The following is a 24015-nucleotide window of genomic DNA, read 5'->3' on the forward strand; positions in this document are numbered from 1 at the left end:
AACCCATGTCATGATTTTTTTTTTTTTTCATTTACATAATTCATTTACCAAATCAAGGAAGAAAAATTCAATGATGGAGTTGATAGATAAAACTCTCTGCATCTTTTGGACATGCTGCACAAGCGAGTGAGATCTTTAAAACTGACCAATGAAAGAATATGGTGAGCAACTTCGCGTGGAACACTACTCAATCTGTCTACCATGGGGTCAGCAGAAGCTCCTTGAGCTTGAGAAGTTGCAGTTGCCAATGACTTATTCTTATGCTCCATAATACTCTCGGTTTCGCTTTGTTTTTGTAAGAGCAAATTACACCTACATTGTGGCGGACGCACATAGGGACGAGTGGGGGCAGCTGCCCCCAGTGAAGTTTAATTTTTGTTGAGCCGGTCTCTGTTTTGCCCCCCACAATCAACATCCAAATACTTGTTCTCCTTCTTCCTCCTCCTTCCTACAGGTTCAGGTAATGGGTTATGGTTGGATTGCTTATTTGGGATGGCATGGTTTCCTTTTCAGCTTGCTTTCTTTCCTTGTGGGTGCCCTTATCATATCCACTTGTTGGTGGAGATGGTGAAGTTGGCCTCTGAGGTTCAAGGGAGTGAGGCGAAAGGGTGCCTGGGGGCTGCGTTGGGTGCATATGTGAGGTGTAGATGGGAGGGGTTGCTGTCAAGCCTGTCATGATGCCCTGGGAGGTGTAGTGATGCGCTGCGTTGCTGGCCTCCGACGCTGGGTTTTGCTTTGTTTTTGTTAGAGAAAATTACACCTACAAGTATTGATGAGATGCAAACAAAACTAATGTAAATACTAAATACATCATATATCTACCATTAAGCCTACCGCCTACGACCATTTAATCTCCATATGCTTCTAGTCTGTATACATTTGAGATTTTATAAGTCTATGTTTGAGAACAAAAATTGCAATAAACAGAAACTATCAGTCTAGCTAGTAGTTGGAACCAAAATCCAATATCAGAGGGCAAGAAACAAAATAAGAATTGAAAATTTATCAATATAAAAGGGGACTACGTGCAACACTGCAAACAACCCTAATTGCTTTCTCCTTCAATGAAATTCAAAATTCATGAAAATAAAAAACCTAAAACAAAAACAAACTACAGTAACCGTGTATATTAGTATGTGGGATTACCCAAAATCGATTCATCTGATCTGATCCAAAGCCCTGGCGCACTCAATAAGCCCTTGAGGATTTCCGAACAACTGCCAAGAGTTTAGGGTTTTCTTCCGGCGGGAAAATCAGAAACGAGCTCCTCTCTCTTCCAAAATTTCCCCCTGTTTTCTAGTACTAAAACCCAGAAAGCTAGTTTGGGCCCAAAAGACATCAGCCCATTACAAAGGCCCAACCCATCATTAAACCCCTAAAACCCTTCCTCAACCTCCCTTGCTTACTCTGAAACCTTTCTTCTTCTTCTTCTTCTTCGGCGGATTTGCTCCCCAGAGGTATTTTATTACCTAATCCAGTTGTTTGTGAATTGAGTTTCATTCTGTTGAGTTTAGAATTAAGATTGGTGCTTGGGCAAATAGCTTGCTGTTGCTATTTTCTCTTTCAATTTGGATTTTTGTGTTGTTTGTTGGATTGATTTTGGGTTGGTAACTGGTTTTTAAGTTAGATGAATGAGGTTAACTATGAGTTTGGATGGATGGGTTAAGTTCAGAAAATGATCGAGACTGTAGAAACTAGTGTTGGGTGTTAATGGTGATGAGGGCTTCAGGCTACTATCAGTTTATGCAATTGAAATTTCAATCTCTTTCTTAAACTTGATTGTGCATTGTTCTTTCGGGCTGGAAGATGTGCTAGGCCTAGGCTATCATTTTAGCGGAGATAGAGGCTATTCTTTAGTGGCATGAGTAGTCTCTGTTCTGTATTTGGACTGTCAATGATGTGACTAAGCCACTCATAATCCAGTTTATAGCCTCAGAGATAAAGAATGACATTTCAGGATCAGAAATTCTGATCTTTGAGAAAAATGGTTGTTTAGATGGTGCCATTGATACCCCTCTCTACGTCTCTTCACCCACCTAATTTTCCTGCACTCCTTATTAGTATTATTTTTTACTGAAAGAAGAATTACTCAGCCGTTGCATCTATATATACTGTGTATAAGTGTTTTATTTTGTTGTGTGTGCTTAGAACTTGGGGAATTGATTGCTAAAGTCGATAACTGAATGTAGTGTGAGATTTGTACTTGTCCGTTATAAGAGTTTTCAAAGTGATGCAAGCAAACTTAACTGGATGTATGCTTTAGTTTCTACATACTTTTGAAAGCCATTTTGTGTTATTGCATGTCACCTCAGTTTACTAATTTTGATTTTGCAGAAGCAAAGGCATTGTTCTTATGAAAGATGAGTTTAATATCACAAAACATTCCCGGCCACAAGACTAAGAGGATGGATGCTGATGAACCTTCATTTCTGCAAGGGAATGAAGACAGCGGTGATGGAAAAGAATCTAATTTAGAGATCATGAGGATGACAAAGAGAAAGAAAGCACGCAACGGAGAGGATGAGAAGGTGGCAGTTGAGCAAGAAAAGGAAACAAAGAAGCTGGAAAACTTTTTGTTTGGATCAATCTATTCCCCAGTTGAGTTTGGGAAGGAGGATGAGGAAGAAGCTGTAGACCAGGTCGATAAAGGCTCTGCTTTATTCTTTGTTGACCGTTCTGCAAGTATTGTGCACCCTGGCAATGATGATGATGCAAAATTCTCAGAAGAGGATACTAAGCAAAGGAAACCTGTGTGGATGGATGAGGAAGAGGAAAAGGCCAACATTAATATCGCTAGGGTTAATAGATTGAGGAAGCTGAGGAAGGAAGAGGATGAAAATTTTATTTCTGGTTCTGAGTATGTTTTACGATTAAGGGCTCAGCATGCTAAGCTGAATCCAGGTACAGAATGGTCTCAATTTGATTCACAGTCGAGGTACAATAGATACTCTGATGATGAATCCTCCGATGAAGAAAATGGCTTAGTAGTGCCCCGTGGCTACAAGGAGGTTGGAGCTGTTGATGATCTCCTTCGTACAAATGAGGACCTTGTTGTGAAGAGTGGTGGAAAGTTGCTGCCTGGACTTCTTGAATATTCAACAATTGTGGATGCAAATGGAGAGGAACCTCGTAATGGTCCAATTAATTCGGTGCAATTTCATAGAAATGCTCAGTTGCTTCTTGCTGCTGGATTGGATCGAACGCTTAGATTTTTTCAGATTGATGGCAAACGGAATACTAAAATTGAAAGCATTTTCATTGATGATTGTCCCATACGGAAGGCAGCTTTCTTGCCTGATGGTTCTCAGGTTATTATAGCTGGAAGGAGGAAATTCTTTTATAGTTTTGATTTAGTAAAGGCGAAAGTTGATAAAATAGGTCCCCTGGTTGGTAGAGAAGAGAAAAGCTTGGAAGTTTTTGAGGTTTCCCCTGATTCAAGTACGATTGCGTTCGTGGGAAATGAAGGTTATATCTTATTGGTTTCCACTAAAACAAAGGAATTGATTGGGACACTCAAGATGAATGGAACAGTTCGCTCTTTAGCTTTTTCCAATGATGGGAAGCAACTATTGAGCTCTGGTGGAGATGGACAGGTTTACCAGTGGGATCTGAGAACAGGGGCCTGCTTCTATAAAATGGTTGATGAAGGTTGAATCAATGGTACAGCCCTTTGTGCATCTCCAAATGGATCCTTGTTTGCTGCTGGTTCAGACAGTGGGATTGTTAATATTTATAATAGAGATGAGGTTTTAGGAGGCAAAAGAAAACCAATCAAGACTATCGAGAATCTTACAACCAAAGTAGATTTTATGAAGTTCAATAATGATGCTCAAATTTTAGCTATTTGTTCGAGCATGAAGAAGGACAGCTTAAAGTTGGTACATGTTCCATCATACACTGTATTTTCCAACTGGCCTCCTCAAAGGCAGGTCCTGCATTATCCTCGCTGTTTGGATTTTAGTCCCGGTGGAGGTTTCATGGCTGTGGGCAATGCTGCTGGAAAAGTGTTGCTGTACAAGTTGCATCATTACCATCATGCATAGAACGAAGGTTATGAAACCTCAAGAAACAAGATGCTGTTGTATTATTCCTTGTAGTATTGAAGTTTCGGTTGCTAGGTTTCCTGACAATTCCATTGTAAGGTGCGTCTAGAAAGACAGTTCAGTTTGTGATTCATTTCGATAGTTGCCAGTACTGTGATGGCTTCTTGTTACAAAAAACTGCTGAAGTTTTGACCTCCAATCTTTTTTCCTTTGTGTTCTATTAAATTTTACATTAAAAATTTTTTTGGCAGATGACAAGGTTTACACATTCCATGTAATTCGCTTTTTTTTCTTTTTTTCAGAATAAATACATAGCAGCTTGGTGCTCGTATCCATAATTCATCCATGGTTCAGGTGGTACCCTTTAGCAGGAAATTTTGTGGTTTTGACTTGTACTATCAATGTGGTTCTGGTCCTTGAGGTAAGTGTGTGAATATGCCTTATCTTTGGTTTTTGAGCTAGTTGATATGAATGAAGAGAACCTGTTTGTGCCGAACTGTCCATTGTTGTCAGTACAGTGTTTCTCGTTTATGTACAGTGACCCTTGGCTTCCACGCCTTGCTTGGTTCCATGGTTTTCTTCTATTTCGACAGTCAGTGATGACCCCTTCTGGTTCATGCAATGAAAATTTTGCAAGATGCAAGGTCTCTATGCTTCCAACATGCCCAAAATGTGCGCAAAAGACTGACGAGTTGAAGCAGTTTTGGAGATTCTCTCTTAATATTTTTGTGGGGGCTGGAAATATAATGGAGTTGTTACCCCAATGCCATTTAAAGGAGTCGGAAATAGTAGAAAATATTCTGTATTGAAAGTTCATTGCAAAAATTCTTCAACTCCAAAATTTTCTTTTTGAGAGCCAAGGATGCTATGGTAGTAGTAACTCGGATAGAGTTATAACAGAGATGCCTTCATATTTGCCCGGTGGCGATGGCGCTGTTGTGAGAAACAATAAGACACGAACTAACGATGGCAATGGCATTTCTTCATGGCAGTGACGCATCTCCCCTAACATGTTAAACACTCGGCAGTTTTGCGAGGGCTGCAATTTGTGTGGTTGCTGCCTCTTTTGAAAGTTTGGCACAAGATGGGCACAATAAGTTGTAATATCATCATCATTTCCTACTCATTTTTACATCCACCACTGAATAAGAATGCAAAAAGGACATAGGAAAAGGTTTGTGTTTGCCAAGTAAAAACCCGTTTATGGCGGTGGATGCCCTGGAACATTTTCCACAAAGACTGTTTAGCAAAGAAAATCATATTGTAAGTACTTGGACTACTCCCCTCAACACATGACTTTCCCAAGATCTCAAGGAAAACAGACATGCAAAGAATAAGGAGGATATCTCTCCTAATTGCTCGGTGACTTAAAGCAAGGAAAAGAAGATCGCAGAATCATATCATGAAGAGAGATTCAAAGAAGTTGATTCACTGATCTTGAGATTAAGGTGTCTTTAATTCATATCATATTTGCATGATTCTAAATTGATATGCATTGATTGTACTTATACTCAAAATCTCTTTGGGCATGCATATCCGATTACTTGTTCAAAACAGTTTTAAAAAAACCTTCCTATATTTATCTTATTTGGTAATTAAGATAAGATTTGATTGAGGGGGAGTCTTGCTTCCCTATAAAAGGTTTTTAAAACTATTTTTAACGCAGAGATTTTTCGTTGCAAAAATTGTGTCTATTGAATCACTAGTATTCGTGTTTCAATCATTTTCTGAAAACTCTCATTATGTGTTTCATATGTTCACTTGCATAATCAATCATGCTCATAAATCATTCTCAAGATCAGTGATTCGATCAAGTGCAAGGAAGGATTGAAGAATAGATTGTCTAGAAAGGTCTATTGTTTTAGTTAGGAGTTAGAACAATTATAAATCAAGTTGGCATTTGTTGCTAAGTGAAAGTGTTTGTTATGAACAACACTACTTGTATATTGTAAACTCCTTTGATTCATATTGGATTGATTATTCGTGTTGGCTACGTTAAAAGCCACGCAGTGAAGTTTCCTCAGTGGAGAGGTTTACACTGCGTTAGCAAATCTCGTGTTGTGAATTGTACTTTCTCTAAATAAATTCATAGAAGTAAAGTAATTCATCAACACTTGTTCCATCGAGTATTTTCACTTGGCATCAGAGCGGGTTCTAGAAATTTCTAGTGATCCCAGGAAAGATGGAACATTCACGGGATAGAGCTGCTGGTGGATCTATAAATAGTCCTCTATGGTTCGAAGGTGGATGTGAAAAATATACTCAGTGGAAGATATACATGAAATCATATCTCTATGCTCAAGATGAACATGTGTGAAATATTGTAGAAAATGGCTGGACCATATCTATGATAAAAGCAAAAGGAGAAAGCTCTTCCACTACCACTCCCAAACCAAGGAAGGACTGGACTGAGGAAGAAGTTCATGATCTGCAAGCAGATTTCAAAGCTAAGAACAGCATTTTCACAGCCCTATCTGAACGGGAAAAACTGAGGATCAGTCACTGTGATACTGCCAAGCAGGCATGGGATCTTCTACAGACTACATATGAAGGAAATAAAAAGGTACGTGCTCAGAAATTACAAGCACTGATTTTTGAGTTCGAAACTATGACCATGGGAGATGATGAAACCATTGATGATTTCCATGGTAGAATTCTTAAAATTTCCGGTCAGTGTCGTAGTTTGGGAGCACCTTTTGATGAAGATAAGATTGTCAAAAAGATTCTCAGGGTCTTGCCAGAAAAATTCCATTCAAAAGTCACCAGTATTGAGGACTCGTTTGATATTGATGAGTACCCTCTTGATGAGCTCATCGGCAATCTCAAAACTTATGAGATGAGGTTGAAACCTGAGAAGAAGAATAAGGGTGTAGCCTTCAAAGCAGTAAAAGGAGTTGAAGAGGAAGAAGAAACACTAGATCTTGCTCTACTGACAAAGGAATTCAAAAGATTTCTCAAAAACAAGAACTCCTCTAGAAATCCAAATGCTTCTAGGAAAAACATCTATGGCGGAAGTAGCAGCAGCAGTGACTACAATGGCAAGAGTGGAAAAGGAAGCTTCAAAGGAGCTCACTCTGGAAAACCTAAATGCTATGAGTGTGGTGGCTATGGCCATATCTCTACTGACTGTGGAAATAGGAAACATGGAAACAACAACAACAAGTCTCTTCTTTCAACTTGGAGTGATGATGAGTCTCAAGAAGTGGAAAACCTGGCTCTTGTGTCGTCACTTCTACCTGATTCTGACAGTGATGAGGCATTTTCTGATGATGAAACAAATATCCGCTGCAAGCAACTCTACAAAGCTTCAAAAGCCACGTTACTAAGGAATTTAAGCTTAGAAAAGGAAGTTGAATTTCTAAGAACAGAAAAAGAAAGAATGAAACATTTGTTGGAGACTTCACAATCTACATGGGAACAGGAAAGAAGCAGTCTTGTAACTGAACTGACTACCTCGTCAAGTGATCAGGGCTCATCAAGTTGGAAAGCTGAAAAGGCTGAATATCTCAACAAAATCAAAATGCTAGAACTGGACGTGAGAGGACAACAAGTTCTAAACCTTGAGTTATTGGCTAAAATTGAGTCTCTACAAGATGAGCTAAAATCGACTCAAGAAAAATTCACCAAGTTTGAGGTCAGCTCCAGTACTATGACAAAATTACTTGGGGCAGGAAGAGCTCCACATGACACCTTTGGGCTAGGTTACACAGGAGAAAATTCTAAAATCACAAAGTTTGTTAGAGCATCTGGATCACCTGTCAAAAAGGAGGAAGTCGCACATGATGATCAAGTCTCAATACTGAGAAACATGAAGGAAGGTCAGCTAACATACACCCCTCAGGTAAAAGTTGACCAAGGATCTTCCACTGGTAAAAACAGGTATCCTCACTCTAAAATTTTTATTCCAACTTGTCATCACTGTGGTAAGATAGGTCATATCAGACCTAGGTGTAAAGAGAGAGAGTTAATCTCACATGTTTCTCAAGAAAAATGTACTGTTGAATCCTTACAGTGTGAACTTAGAGAACAGAAGGAACTTCTTAATAAACTAACGAATATGTTCTCTCAGAAAGACTCTCAAATCAGAAGGGGAAAGCCTGTCTGGACCAAGAAAGTCACAAGTAAGTGTCTTTTAGCCCGCACTAGCACTAAAGAAACTGATGATCATTCTTCGTTGACAGGTGCTAGCTCAGATCAGCAAACTATTCATATAGAGGCCACATGCTTGGTAGCCTTAACTGCCTTGGCAGACAAGCAACGAGATTTCTGGTATGTAGCAGTGGATGTTCCAGACACATGACAGGAGACAAAGCCTGGTTTACATCATTTGAGGATGAAAGCACGACCGGTTCAGTCACCTTTGGAGATGGAAGAAAAGCAAATATCATAGCTCGGGGCACAGTAAACACTCCAGGTATACCAAATCTTAAAAATGTGTTGTATGTTGAAGGCTTAACTGCAAATCTGATCAGTGTCAGCCATTTGGCTGATGACTATGAAGATGTTTGGTTCAACAAACACAGGTGTTTGGTGATGAATCAGAAAGGAGAAGGTATCATGGGAGGTAAAAGATCTTTTGATAACTGCTATCATATTCAAGCTAATGAAAATTTCAACCTGCAATCATGTTTATCTGTAAGATCCACAGAGGAAACATTTGAGCTTTGGCACAGAAGAATGGGACACGTAAACTATCAAGATTTTCTGAAGCTATCCTCCAAACAATGTGTAAGGGGTCTGCCTAATCTAAATGGTAAAACAGACAAGATGTGTGGTGATTGTAAAATTGGAAAGCAAACCAAGGCACCTCACAAGGTGATAAACTCTGCAACGACCACAAAGGTACTGGAATTATTACATATGGATCTGATGGGGCCTGCTCAATCTGAGAGCATTGGAGGTAAGAGCTATATACTAGTTGTTGTGGATGATTTTTCAAGATATACTTGGGTAAATTTCTTAAAAGACAAAGCTGAAACATTTGAATCTTTCAAGAATCTGAGTCAAAAACTGATAATCGAAAAGAAATCATCTGATAATTGCATAGTCAGGGTAAGATCAGATAATGGCACAGAATTTAAAAACACTTCCTTTTCTAACTATTTTGATGAGCTTGGTGTGTCACATGAGTTCTCAGCTCCGATTACGCCACAGCAAAACGACATTGTGGAAAGGAAAAATAGGGTTCTGCTGGACATGGCTCGTGTTATGCTACATGCAGCAGGATTAAGCAAAAAAATTTGGGCTGAAGCTATAAGCACTGCATGCTATACCATTAATCGAGTGTTCTTGAGAACAGGTACTGATCAGACAGCATATGAGATATGGAAAGGAAAGAAGCCAAATGTAGGACATTTTCATGTTTTCGGAAGTCCTTGCTATATCCTACGAGACAGAGAACATCTCGGGAAATTTGATGCTAGAAGTGATGATGGTGTATTTCTGGGATATTCCTTGAATAGTAGGGCCTACAGAGTCTATAACAAACGAACTCGTGTTGTTATGGAGTCTATTAATGTCTCTATTAATGATGAATGTATGAAACAGGAAGAAGCAGGTGCAGATACATCATCTTCTTCAATCACCACAACAACAAGCAGTGATATTCAAGCTGAGGAAGAGGAAACAATCGATGGCATCTTTGAACCTGCTCCCACCTTTAGAAGAGGATACAAGCAGGTACTTAAAGATCACTCTAGTCAGGACATCATTGGTGATATTTCAGATGGACCAATAACGAGAAGGCAAGCTGCAACTCAGGTAAGTCAGGACGAGGTAAGTAAAGGAAATGCTCTATTATGCTTTATCACTGAAAATTTGATAAGTATGAATGTGATATCTCATTTCGGTTTCGTGTCCTTAATTGAACCAAAAAATGTTAAGGAAGCTTTGTTAGATGATCACTGGATTAGTGCTATGCAGGAAGAACTAAATCAATTTACTAGGAATGATGTGTGGTACTTGGTATCACGACCTAGTAACTGCAACATTATAGGAACCAAATGGATCTTCCGAAACAAAAGTGATGAAAAAGGAAATGTGATTAGAAACAAAGCTAGACTTGTGGCACAAGGTTATTCACAGATTGAAGGTCTCGATTTTGATGAAACCTTTGCCCCTGTTGCAAGATTAGAATCAGTGAGATTGCTTTTGTCTGTTGCTTGTCACCTAAGATTCAAACTATTTCAAATGGATGTCAAAACTGCATTTCTGAATGGTGTGTTGCAAGAAGAAGTCTATGTGGAACAACCTCAAGGTTTCAAAGATCCACATAATTTGAACCATGTTTATAGACTCAAAAAGGCATTGTATGGTTTAAAGCAGGCTCCACGAGACTGGTATGAAAGGCTATCCACCCATCTGGTTGAAAAAGGGTACTCAAGAGGATCAATTGATAAAACATTCTTTGTAAAACATGTGAAAAATGATCTTATCATAGCTCAGGTGTATGTTGATGACATTGTCTTTGGCTCTACGTCTAAATATCTTGTCAATGAATTTCAATTGGTCATGGAAAGTGAATTTGAAATGAGCATGTGTGGGGAGCTAACCTTTTTCCTTGGACTGCAAGTAAAGCAACTTGATGCAGGTATCTTTCTCTCTCAAACCAAATATGCGGAGAATCTTATCAAGAAATTTGGGCTTGAATCCAAGAAAGTGGTTACAAATCCCATGAGCACCACTACAAAGCTGAGCGAGGATCTAAAAGGAAAATCAGTTGACTCCACTCTCTATAGAAGCATGATTGGAAGCTTATTGTATCTAACTGCCAGTAGACCTGATATTTCATACAGTGTGGGAGTGTGTGCTCGATTTCAAGCAAATCCCAAAGAATCACACTTGGAAGCTGTCAAAAGAATCCTTCGATATATCTCAGGTACAATTGACTGTGGCATTTTCTATACCTTTGACACTAACGTAGAAATTGCAGGATATTCTGATGCTGACTGGGGAGGAAACTTAAAGGATAGAAAGAGCACTTCAGGGGGATGTTTCTTCATTGGCAACAATCTAGTTGCCTGGCATAGCAAGAAACAAAATTGCATCTCTCTCTCTACTGCAGAAGCTGAGTATGTTGCAGCTGGGAGTTGTTGCACGCAAATGCTTTGGATGAAGCAAATGCTTCATGATTATGACATCCCTCAAGGTAAGTTGTCTATCTTTTGTGACAACACTAGTGCCATCAACATCACCAAGAATCCTGTTCAACACTCTCGAACAAAGCACATTGATCTTCGATATCATTTTATTAGGGATTTGGTTGAACAAAACATACTTGAGTTAAGCTTTGTGCCCACTGAACATCAACTTGCTGACTTGTTCACTAAGCCTCTTGACATTGCTAGGTTTGAGATGTTGAGAAATGCCCTAGGGATATGTTCTAAGCATTAAGGCACAAGAATGACTGTCCACTATTGATTGAGAAAATTGTGATCCTAGTATCCCTTGACCACAATCACTAGTGAAATGTACATATTTTCATACATGTATCTTTTGTTGCCATGCCTTATTCTGGACAAATAAAATTGTGTACTCATGTTTAGTCACTGAATCACGTAACCCTACTATGCACTTTCACTTATAGCCTATGTGATGGCATGCTGTGTGTTTCCTGTCAAAAGAGATTCGGTGAAGTAGAAGAACTGCTTAAAATGCTCAAATGATTCATTCCCTCTTCTCCAAGTAATCAGGTCCTAGTTGTGGTGAACTTTCTAGGGTTTGTAAGAAACGAGAATGGATAACTATATCTCATCTCTCCGAGTAATCAGGCCTTAGTTGTGGTGAACTTTCTAAGGTTTGCAAGAAACGAGTTGGTGAGTGATATTTGCACGTAAAATACATTATTGCTGACAACTACTCGAGAATCTCTCCATGGAGCATCCTTGCTATGTTTAGTACCCTAAGAACATCTGTTCTGGGAGTTGCTGAGAAGATTCTTGTTACATGCGTTCAAATTGTCACAAAATCAAAGAGGTCAATGACTCAAATTAACTCCGTGTTTGGGAACAATGTTTCCTACTCCTTTAAGGAAATCTCATGAGCTTGGTGTACATGGTTAGTTCACCTACTTCACTCCTTCTCTCTGTCACTAAACTTATTTCTAAGCCCCACATACTGGTTATACTCACTTTTATCACAGCGTTATTCCCTAAGGTCTAACTATGAGTACCAATTCTTTTTGTTGATAGAATACATCATGCTTCGTACTCTGAACTATGTTCCTTTCACTACGTGATTTGTGCTTTCTGTGATTAAACTATGCTATATTTTCTCTCTTCAATATGACAAATGCATTCATTGCCTTGATACTTAGCCAAGGAAACGATCATGTGATATAATTGCAGATTATGGGAATATTTTTGTCTCTTCGTTTTCCTTTCCTTGCTTGCCATCTGGTTGCACTTAAATTCCTTATTGATTAAGCCTAAGTTGAGGGGGAGAAGTAAGTTGCATGCGTGTATCTCGGAACACTAATTGTCATAATTCCTCTCCCCATTTGAGACGCTATCCCAACCGGTGTAACCTTTGGTTTTCTAACCCTACTGGTTCAATATATATAGCCTCTCTTGTCTCCCTCAGATTTTACTCTTGGTTGTCTCTGTGTGCAGGTTCTTTCACAAACTGCTTTCTCACCAGGGTTCGCACAAAGCAAACAACTCGACTTGGTGGACATTGCCGCCTGCCTCCTCCAGAGGACGGCCGTCAGGCCGCTGCCAGAGCCGGTATTCTCCATCCCGGCATGCATCGTGCACGCCGTCGGAGCCCTCCTCTTCGCTCTTCTGATGCATCCTTTGTTGCTCCTCCTCCTGTCTCTCTGGATAGTCTCCGTGACCAGATCTTGGTGGCCGACTGGCGAATTGCCTGCCTTACTACGGACATGGACGATATGCATTCCCTTCTGGTTCGTACTCGTCATGCTCTGACCACCCTCACACAGGAGATCCGGAACATGCAGCGCCACCCTCCCGGGTTTGACGCTCCCCGTCCTTCCAACGCCATGCAGGAATATCAGGAGCCTGTCGCCCCAGAGGAGAGCTCGGATTCCATTGATGAAGAAGAGTTTCTGGACCATGTCACCAAACTTATTGAGGAGTACGACGTGCCCTCCCATTCAAAGGGGGAGAAGTAAAGATTTTTCCTTGCTGTTTTTGTTTCTGCACTTTTATTTTTTTCTGGACAAAGTTATTTTCTTTTGAAGTTGTAAGTGCATAAGCACAGATACTCTTGGGATGCTTCTTATTATTAGTATTAAGTATTTTTATCTTGGCAACTTGGATAGGAAAAGGATGGAAACTGATTCCTTTCTCCAAGTTGGCACCTTTCGTTCACAATATGTATATGTCTGTTTAAAACATAACATGCAGGAATACCAAGATGAAAAATCGTCATGTGTTGAATGGGATTGCCCAAAGGGGGAGATTGTAAGTACTTGGACTACTCCCCTCAACACATGACTTTCCCAAGATCTCAAGGAAAACAGACATGCAAAGAATAAAGAGGATATCTCTCCTAATTGCTCGGTGACTTAAAGCAAGGAAAAGAAGATCGCAGAATCATATCATGAAGAGAGATTCAAAGAAGTTGATTCACTGATCTTGAGATTAAGGTGTCTTTAATTCATATCATATTTGCATGATTCTAAATTGATATGCATTGATTGTACTTATACTCAAAATCTCTTTGGGCATGCATATCCGATTACTTGTTCAAAACAGTTTTAAAAAACCTTCCTATATTTATCTTATTTGGTAATTAAGATAAGATTTGATTGAGGGGGAGTCTTGCTTCCCTATAAAAGGTTTTTAAAACTATTTTTAACGCAGAAATTTTTCGTTGCAAAAATTGTGTCTATTGAATCACTAGTATTCGTGTTTCAATCGTTTTCTGAAAACTCTCATTATGTGTTTCATATGTTCACTTGCATAATCAATCATGCTCATAAATCATTCTCAAGATCAGTGATTCGATCAAGTGCAAGGAAGGATTGAAGAATAGATTGTCTAGAAAGGTCTATTGTTTTAGTTAGGAGTTAGAACAATTATAAATCAAGTTGGCATTTGTTGCCAAGTGAAAGTGTTTGTTATGAACAACACTACCTGTATATTGTAAACTCCTTTGATTCATATTGGATTGATTATTCGTGTTGGCTACGTTAAAAGCCACGCAGTGAAGTTTCCTCAGTGGAGAGGTTTACACTGCGTTAGCAAATCTCGTGTTGTGAATTGTACTTTCTCTAAATAAATTCATAGAAGTAAAGTAATTCATCAACACTTGTTCCATCGAGTATTTTCACATATACGCACAATAAGAAAGAAAGAAAGAAAGAAAAAATGCCAACAGAAAAACAGGATAGAAAATTTCCATTATCTGGAAGGTGCTCTACAATCGACCAAAGATAGCTACTACAACTTCAGCAACTTTCTTTATAAAGATTTCCTGATGCACCAACATTTAATACCTAAAACTTCTTTTCTTTCCTTTTTTTTTCTGAGCTCTAGAAAAATTACAAGCAACTGACGATGGAACTCTAACTGCAATCTAAGCTATTGTCTCTCATGTAGCAATCTCATCAACCTCTGAATTAAATACAAAACTTGGAAATGTGGTGGTAATATCCCTGCAATTCAATTCAGATAGATGGAACATGAGAATTTCAGAAACTCTGGAATATTTATATTTGTGAATGAGATGGCAAAAATAAGTCTCATACCTAAGGTAGGGGAAGGTCATGATCTTTAACAAAAATAAGTCTCATACGTAAATGATTCCAAAGACGAGCTTTCAATGGTGAAACTTCCCACATGGACATTGTCTAACAATAGTTCCTTAATGCATTTGCATGAGCCCGAGATCCATTTGCCGAAGCCATCATCCATTCTAACACTTGTCAACTTCAAGTATTGGAGATTACTGGAACAAGCAAAGGAGGGTGCTTTAAGAATTGTCTCTGTGTTGATCAACATTGACCTCAAAGATTCACAGCAATAGATGCAAGGTGGCAATTCAGGTGTTGCCCCATCTTTGGTATTCAACCTCAACTCAAGATCAAGCACTTCAACATTGCACCTCACTGCAATAAGGATCCAAGTCATCATTCGGAAACTCTCTTCTGAAATTCCTGCAGAGAAACACCAATGAAAACGAAAGCTCTTTATCTTATCATCCCTGCGACGAATCATATACCTATCTATACAATTCAACAAGTGCAATTGCTGCTGCCTGTTTCCATACAAGGAAGAAAAATTCAATGATGGAGTTGATAGATAAAACTCTCTGCATCTTTTGGACATGCTGCCCACGCGAGTGAGATCTTTAAAACTGACCAATGAAAGAATTTGGTGAGCAACTTCGCATGGAACACTACTCAATCTGTCTACCATGGGGTCAGCACAAGCTCTTTGAGCTTAAGAAGTTGCAGTTGCCAATGACTTATGCATGTGTTCCATGATCCTTGGTTTTGCTTTGTTTTTGTTAGAGCAAATTACACCTACAAGTATTGATGACATGCGAACAAAACTAATGTAAATACTAAATACATGATATATCTACTATTAAGCCTACCGCCTACGACCATTTGATCTCTATATGCTTCTAATCTGTATATACATTCGACATTTTATAGGTATAGAAACTCTTAAACAGCAACAAAAATTGCAATAAATAGAAACTATCAGTCTAGCTAGTTGTTGAACCAAATCCAATATCAGAGAGCAAGAAACAAAACAAGAATTGAAAATTTTTCAATATAAAAGGGGATTACGTGCAACACTGCAAACAACCCTAATTGCTTTCTCCTTCAATGAAATTCAAAATTCATGAAAATAAAAAACCTAAAAACAAAAATTTAAAAAAACTACAGTAATCGTGTATATTAGTATGTGGGATTACCCAAAATCGATTCATCTGATCTGATCCAAAGCCTTGGCGCACTCAATAAGCCCTTGAGGATTTCCGAACAACTGCGAACTCAAGAACTCTTACACCATGTGACACAACCACAGGGTCCCAACAGCTAAAGTTTTTAGAGTACGGAATACATTCAAGATAATGGACGGTTACTGACGTGACAGTGTCCACCAATGTATGCAACTTAAGGCAATTATAGTAGTAGCACATACAATTTTTATTCCAAAACCAGAGATGTCACTATAAATGCAGCAAACAAGTAGAAGATGTATGACGTAATAAGTAGTTGCTACATCCTAGTCCTAGTTCTAATACTTCACTAGCTTAAGCAGGTTATTATACTGATTTGGTATTCCATTGGTCAAATTCACATAGATGAGTCACATGTTCACATGATACGGTAGTTCTACATTCCAAACAAACTCAAAGGAAATACATGGTCACACATAGGTCAAATAAATGAAAACTATATTCACCTGGACTTCCAGTTCCTCGTGTAGATAAGCCAATCCTTGAGCCAAGGAAGAGGGTTCAAAGCCCTGTTGAAAAGATGATCTTCTAAGCTTCTATTAGGCATATATTCATATACCAGTAGCCGTTGAATCCCTTTTTCTCCATTTATAGAGCAATATCCTGGAAGCTTTACCAGATTTGGGTGATTTACCACACCAAGAAATTGAACCTCTGCAAGCCATGCTTTATGACCTTAAATGAAAAGAGCAAAGAACCATAAATACATAAAAATGATAGAGAGGCACACAATGTCTCCAAAATGGGTGTTTAAAAAAGGATAACTTTGAACTTAGAGTTCAGTTGAATATGCGAGACTTTCTCAACAGTTTAAAGAGTAATGTGATGCATCTTTTACACAGGCCAATATCATCTCAAGGGCTTAATCATTACTTCTATCCATTCTCAAATATGAAGTACTATTTCCACAAAATTTGACAATCTGTTCCAATTCATGTTCTTGAGAGCAAAAATCTCTTTCTTTAGTAACTGGTAAGAGCTTTGTCAGACAAAGAACACTGCATAACATGTTAGGAATAGTTTTCGACAACTGCAAGAAATCCATTTGCCTTATATTAGTATTCACCTTCCTTTTGGTTCTTGCTAACACTGAAAATTAAATTATTCTCTCCACACTCCTAGAGTTCCAGCACCAGATGGATTCCAAGGTCCACAATTGTCATATACCACAGAACTACAAGTAGGGTCGTTAACTAATGTATACCACAGAACTTCCGTGACTTGATCAATAGAAGACATTCAGATTTCTTTCAACCTCAATAGAAAATCATTGTGTCGCATTAAGTTTTTTTCATGCCCTACTCACTTTGACACTTTAGCACATTCTCTATTGATTATGTACTTCCATTTCATTCCCACTCCAATTGGCCAAGAATTAGGAATGACAGGATGGGTTGGTAACCCCATGCCCTTTTTTCCACCCCACTTCCTAGGCCTAGTGCCTGGTGCCTGGTGCCTACCATGTATTTTGGGATTATATTGAAGCAGTATACAGGAAGAATTGAATAGTGTTTCTTATAAATCCAATGAAAATCTGAGTTCAACTGACAAGCTATATTAACATGTATATAAAATCATAGAGACCCAATAAATCTACTAAACAAACCATATGTTTATTAACAAATGCAGAACAGGGTCACTACTAGAAGTATAGTCAAATCTTCATGTTTTATAACTATTCTTTACGAATAAATCAACCCCAAAAACAAACTAATATAATTCACTATCCAATATAATAACACTTTCAGATCAGATTATAATACCATTCAATGCTACCATCACAATCATTCAACATCCAATACTAAGAAAACCAACCAACCAACCAGGTAGTAATGGAGAAAATCCAAGTGGAAGAAAAACAGAGAAAAAATGGAAAAATGAACCAAACAGCTAAAGTTCCGTAATGAAGATAAGAATTGGAACCTGTAAGCTATGTGGATTCAACTTTTTTATGGCAACCAAAATTGGAGTACACACTCCCAAAGCCTCCTTCACCAAGCTTTTGCGACCTGCTGAAGCCATTGGTTGAATCCCTGAGCTCTTGGAATGAGAAAGCCTTCAAATTCTGGTATGCTTCTTAGTGAGTGAGTGAGTGAGAGAATGAAAAAAAACCAATGAAGTCAGGAATGAGGATCGGAATTGGGATTCTGGAGACGAAGAATTAAGCTTCCGAGCTCTTTTGCGAGATTTCATTAACAAATTTCTAAAAGGAGTTTTCTCAATTTTACAAGAGAAGAGAGCATTGGGCTAGACTTGAGGGCCCAGCCCCAAGTACTACGTCATTGTATTTTTTTTTTTTTTTTTTTTTAATATCACAAAAACTAGTATTCATTCAGAAAGCATAGAATGATTGTACAAAACTATGACATATTCGAACCACATGATGTAAGACTAAAATGGACTTTATCATTAGTTTACATCGAGTCATCAACAACTTACCAATTTACGCAGAATAAGTAATTGGAGAATTTTGAGACTTTAATTCTATATATTTTATTTATGATGTATCCACGTAAATTATGGAGAAATCTAATATGACTTGATTATTAAGTTAACCTAAAAAGATATGCAATTATAATAGAGATTTGGACTTGAATTGTTTCCTTTATGGGAGGTTACAGAATATCCAATTCTCTATATAAAGCTTGGGTCCCTGCACTCTCTCATATGCTCTCGGTAATACAGTCTCTTGCCCCATACAAGAATACCAAATATTGAGATGCAGTGCAGAAGACTTAGGCTTGGATTGAGTGGCCATTAAGTTCAAAGGTTCATGATCCATTTCTAATTTATTTCTTGTTCTTACTTTTATACAATTGTATCTATATTCCTTGTGAAACTATCTAATGGCTTTTAAGTTTAAGATTACACATGATATAAGTGGTGCTGGGTCATCTTCTCTCATATTGTGAGACTGAGACTAAAGAAAATCAATGAAGAAAAAACCAATTTCCAAGTTATGCTGATCAAGTCAGTCAATGAAGCAACTCCATTGCTGTTTCCAAAATCCTTTTGCTTCAACTATATATACTTCACTTTGCAGGTTGCATATCATCTTCATAAAAGCAAGTCTTTGGAAATGGTGCTGGGTCTTGCTTTCTAATGAACAAAAGCAAGTCTTTGGAAAAAGCAAGTCTTTGGTCATCTCCACTAACTTGGATGAAGTTTTAATATCTGATTGCTTTGTTGAATTTTGACAAAAGTAAGCAAAAAAAGAATGACGCGTTATTTGATCCACTTTTAGGAGTATTAGCAGTATATAGTAGTCTTATAACTTGCATCTTCTTCGCTCTGCAATCTGTACATCATCTTCATAATCATGTTTTTCAGTATAATGAGTGGTGGGTCTATGCATTCTGTTTTGGTTGGGCTTGTGTGCCTGGCCATTGCCTCTGCTATTTCTTGTTCAAGTGTTGGAAGCTCCAACAACATCATGTGCTTGGAGAGTGAAAGGCATGCTCTTCTCCGGTTCAAACAAGGCCTTGTGGATGACTCCAATGCTCTTGCCTCTTGGAAAAGTGAGAAAGATTGCTGCAAGTGGAGAGGAATAGCGTGCAACAACCAAACAGGTCATGTCACCACTCTTGATTTCTCCTTTGGTTATGATTCATATCTCAATTCTACTGAAATTCTTTTAAGAGGTGAAATTAGTCATTCACTACTTGAATTGCCATATCTAAATTACTTGGATCTCAGTTATAATGATTTTGAAAGAATTGTGATTCCCAAGTTCATTGGCTATTTGAGTCAATTGAAAGAACTCAAACTTGCAGATGCTAATTTCAGTGGACCTGTTCCTCCCCAACTTGGGAACCTCTCTAATTTGCTCACTCTTGATCTTTCCTACAATGATTTTGAAGGAATGATGATTCCCAAATTCATTGGCTCTCTGAGTCAATTGAAAGAACTCAAACTTGCAAATGCTAATTTCAGTGGACCTGTTCCTCCCCAACTTGGAAACCTCTCTAATTTGCACACTCTTGATCTTTCCTACAATGATTTTGAAGGAATGATGATTCCCAAATTCATTGGCTCTCTGAGTCAATTGAAAGAACTCAAACTTGCAAATGCTAATTTCAGTGGACATGTTCCTCCCCAACTTGGAAACCTCTCTAATTTGCACACTCTTGATCTTTACCGTAACCAAGTTGTTAGTCCTGAAAATCTTGAGTGGTTATCTCATCTTTCTTCCTTGAGATACCTGAACATGTCATATCTAGATTTGTCAAAGGTTGTGAATTGGCCACAATCTTTAAGCAAGCTCACTTTACTGACAGAGCTTCAGTTATCTTCCTGTCATCTTCCTGATGTCAATCTAAGATCACTTTCCTTTATTAATTCTTCCACCTCTCTTCAAATTCTTCACCTCTCTGAGAACTCTCTGCTTAATTCTTCAATATTTTATTGGATAGCCAATGTCAGCAGCAACTTTGTCCATATTGATCTCCGTGACAACAATCTTGAAGGTCCCATCCCAGATGTCTTCAAAAGCATGCTTTCTCTAGCATCACTAGATCTCTCTTTCAATCAACTTGAAGGTGGGATACCAAAAGGCTTTCAAAACTTATGCAGCTTAGAGTCGTTGACCTTATGGTCAAACCAATTGTCTGAAAACATTGAGGACTCTGTTAAAACCTTGTCTTGTGCTGAGAACACACTTGAGACCTTGGACTTGAGTGATAACCAGTTTTGGGGGTCGTTGCCGGATTTGGCACGTTTTTCAAAGTTAAGAGTGTTATATCTTAGCGGGAATCAACTAAATGGGTCTGTACCCGAGAGTGTCGGGCAACTCTCTAGCCTTGAAACATTATTTCTCCCCGGGAATTCTTTGAGTGGTGTCTTAACAGAAGCCCACTTTTTGAACCTCTCTCGTTTACAGATTTTGGATCTTTATGGTAATCGTTTCTCTATCAACCTGAGCTCTGATTGGAATCCACCATTTCAACTTACTGATTGGTTAGACATGTCCTCTTGCAAGGTGGGCCCAGCTTTTCCCAAGTGGATTCTAACGCAGACAAATCTTACTTATCTTGATCTCTCTAATGCTGGACTATCAGGAAAACTGCCGAATCTGTCATCGACAAGCTTGCGTTATGTTAACTTGTCTTCTAATCTACTTTCTGGTGCAGTGCCATCATTTTCTCCTATGCTCACGGAGTTGTATCTCTCGAATAACATGTTTTCTGAGCCGTTGTCTTCCTTCTGTGCAACGCAGGCTCCACATTTAAGTTATCTTGACATTTCTAAGAACCTATTGTCTGGGGAGCTTCCTAATTGTTGGATGCAATTTCGAGAATTGGAAATGTTGAATTTGGGAAAGAATAAATTATCTGGAAAAATACCAAGCTCGTTAGGCAATCTACAGGGAATTTTGACATTGCAGTTAAATGATAACAACTTTTCAGGAGAATTGCCTTCTTTAGAGAACTGTACCGGATTATTGATGGTTGACCTTGGCAACAATAACTTGTCGGGAAAGATACCAACATGGATTGGCCAAAGCCTAACAAACTTGGTGATTCTACGCTTACGGTCCAATGAGTTCAATGGAATCATACCCTTCTCACTGTGCAAGCTAGCCACCATTCATGTCTTGGACTTCTCTCACAACAATATTTCAGGAGGCTTGCCACATTGCTTCAATAACATAACCGCTTTGGCTGATGATTCGGGAGTTTATGATGTTATTGTGGAACTTGTGTGGAAAGGAATAGAAATTGAGTTTCCCAATATTACAGGTTTGAGAAGCATTGACATTTCAAGCAACTATTTGATTGGGAAAATTCCGCAAAGCATAGCAAATATGACACAGTTGATTTCTCTGAACTTGTCAAGAAACAATTTGATGGGAAAGCTTCCTGAAAACTTTGGTAACTTGAAGATGTTAGAATCTCTTGATTTGTCAAGAAACCAGATATCTGGTAAAATTCCTGCAAGTTTTGCGAGCTTAAACTTTCTAAGTGTCTTGGACTTATCATACAACAACTTGTCAGGAAGAATTCCAACTAGCACTCAACTTCAAAGTTTTGATGCTTCTAAATATATGGGAAATCTTGGACTTTGTGGACCACCGCTGACACCAAATTGCTCACGAGATGGAGCAACTCAAGCTGATGATAACAAAGAACATGATAAAGATGGTCTCATAAGCCTGGGATTCTTTATCAGTGTAGTGCTGGGATTCGTCACTGGATTTTGGATGGTCTGCGGCAGTTTACTGCTTAAGACTTCTTATAGATATGCTTATTTCAGATTCCTGGACAATGCAAAAGATTGGATTTTTGTCAAAACTTCTGTGTACAAGGCAGAAGTGCGGAGGACACTTCAAAGATAAATGGTAAACTAAGCTACATAATACTTATTTTTTCTAGTGTTTATGTTTTCTGGCTAGATATACTTCTAGAAACTCTTTCAAATTTATACCATAACAATCGTTTGGAAACACAAAATATTTGTTCAATGATTTAGAAATATTGTTTTTTGACTGTCATTTGTTTTGACATGATGTTAGGAGATTCTGGCATTCAGGGATATGACCCTAATTATCCCGGAAGTAAAAAAAATTCAAGGCTTCATGTTGAAGGTTTTCAGATGTCGTTGCTTTCTCTTTCAGCAAGCAGAAATAACTATTATGCTTGTTTCTCTTGAGAAATGTGTATGAATAATGGATTGTATGTAGTATGAGCTGGTATAACTTTTGATTCCATGCAACAAGACCTCTATTTAGCTTCCTAATCTTTCTGGCTGTAATTTAAACATATCTTTCTCGATTGATTTCAAAGTAATTGGCTGCAATTATATATTGTTCCATTCCAGAGCATTTCAATTAATCAGATCTATTCCAATCTAACTTGATCATGTTTGTGCATGTTATTCAACTTGTTCTCCAGAAGTTTCATTTATGTCAATCTAACTTGATCACTATAATAATAATAATCCATGTCTCTTAGTATTTCAACTGTTTTAATATCAGCACTATACAGATAATCATATAGAGATAGGCCTTAATGCATTAGGTAGGGTCAAAGTACGACTGTTCCTATAAACGTACAATGTTTCTTAACATACGATAGTTCAGGGGATGAATGGTTATGGAGGGTGAGAATTTACACAACTTGTGAACAAAGTACATGAAAATGCAGCTAGTTCCTGAGGTGCCAATGAATTATTGGCCTGAGAAAGGCGAGATGGAGATGTGATCAGTGGCAAGCTGCTTTGCAATGTGAAATCTGGTTTTCCATGGTAGGGATTCATGATGAGATCCCAACAGTTATTCATGCACTGAAGCTAGCTGGTATAGTGCTATAGGAAATTATAAGCAGTAACCGAAGAGATGCAAAACAATGGTATAGTTGCTCATTTGCATTCAGATGATAATGTAACAAATGGCTCAGGACCTAATTTCGTCATCATGTTTCCATTCTGATGGGAATGAATCGGCCATCTAGACATCCATGACATTTCACAACCTAAGATGATGCAGGAAGGATAAAAGTTGTTAGTCGCTTTACTAAGCTCGTGTACAGAATAACAATGAAATAGGGTTGAATTCTCCATCACACGATGCAGTGAGATCCGCTGACAAGATGCTTCCATTGTTCAATCTCTTTCTTTCCTCATCCTTTCTCAAACTAGGAAGCATCAAGCATCTGATACAAAAATGTAGGTAAAGCTAAAGCATACATATCAACACAAATAACTATCTATCCAAATTCTCAAGCCATGGCCATGTAACTTGATCAATGGCTACAATGCATAATCCTTTCATTTTTGGCTTTTTCATGATCTTGACATGAAAATCAAAGTGATCTATCCGATATGAATTCATTAATGGTACTAATGGAAGATTTCTTTCCTTGTAGATTATCCTTTTACATTATGGTGTCGAAAGGGTTGAAGAAACCATAACATAGAATGATTACCTTTGACGGTTATCGTATGTTTTAGATTATTGTTGTCTACATACCAAATGTGACTGTATGACTAGAACTCCCCTTTTGCATTTGATATGGTACTTGATTTAAGCTCAAAAAGA

The 24015-nt window shown here is 38.3% G+C and overlaps 1 protein-coding gene, 1 long non-coding RNA gene and 1 pseudogene across 4 annotated transcripts; 2 read left to right on the forward strand and 1 right to left on the reverse strand.

The window, feature by feature from the left end:
- The first annotated feature begins 1331 nt into the window (after positions 1 to 1331).
- On the forward strand, positions 1332 to 4314 carry LOC133706836 (U3 small nucleolar RNA-associated protein 18 homolog; annotated as a pseudogene).
- Positions 4315 to 14783: 10469 nt separating this feature from the next.
- Positions 14784 to 18184, reverse strand: LOC133706838 (uncharacterized). Of its 3 annotated transcripts, XR_009844743.1 has the most exons (4): positions 17904 to 18184; positions 16427 to 16655; positions 15933 to 16003; positions 14784 to 15531 (listed from the first exon to the last, which is right to left on the reverse strand). It is a non-coding gene; the product is annotated as an uncharacterized LOC133706838 (long non-coding RNA). The 3 variants fall into 3 exon arrangements; XR_009844742.1 differs by lacking the exon at positions 15933 to 16003; XR_009844741.1 differs by having other exon boundaries at positions 15933 to 16655.
- Positions 18185 to 18905: 721 nt separating this feature from the next.
- LOC133745504 (receptor-like protein EIX2) lies at positions 18906 to 22788 on the forward strand. The gene is made up of 3 exons (XM_062173588.1): positions 18906 to 19030; positions 19285 to 22317; positions 22492 to 22788. Exons 1-2 carry the CDS (start codon positions 18959 to 18961, stop codon positions 22312 to 22314), a joined length of 3102 nt encoding a protein of 1033 aa, XP_062029572.1. The 5' UTR covers positions 18906 to 18958; the 3' UTR covers positions 22315 to 22317; positions 22492 to 22788.
- Positions 22789 to 24015: the final 1227 nt, after the last annotated feature.

This window comes from Rosa rugosa, chromosome 4 (genome assembly GCF_958449725.1).
Source record: "Rosa rugosa chromosome 4, drRosRugo1.1, whole genome shotgun sequence".
NCBI classification, from domain to species: Eukaryota; Viridiplantae; Streptophyta; class Magnoliopsida; order Rosales; family Rosaceae; genus Rosa; species Rosa rugosa.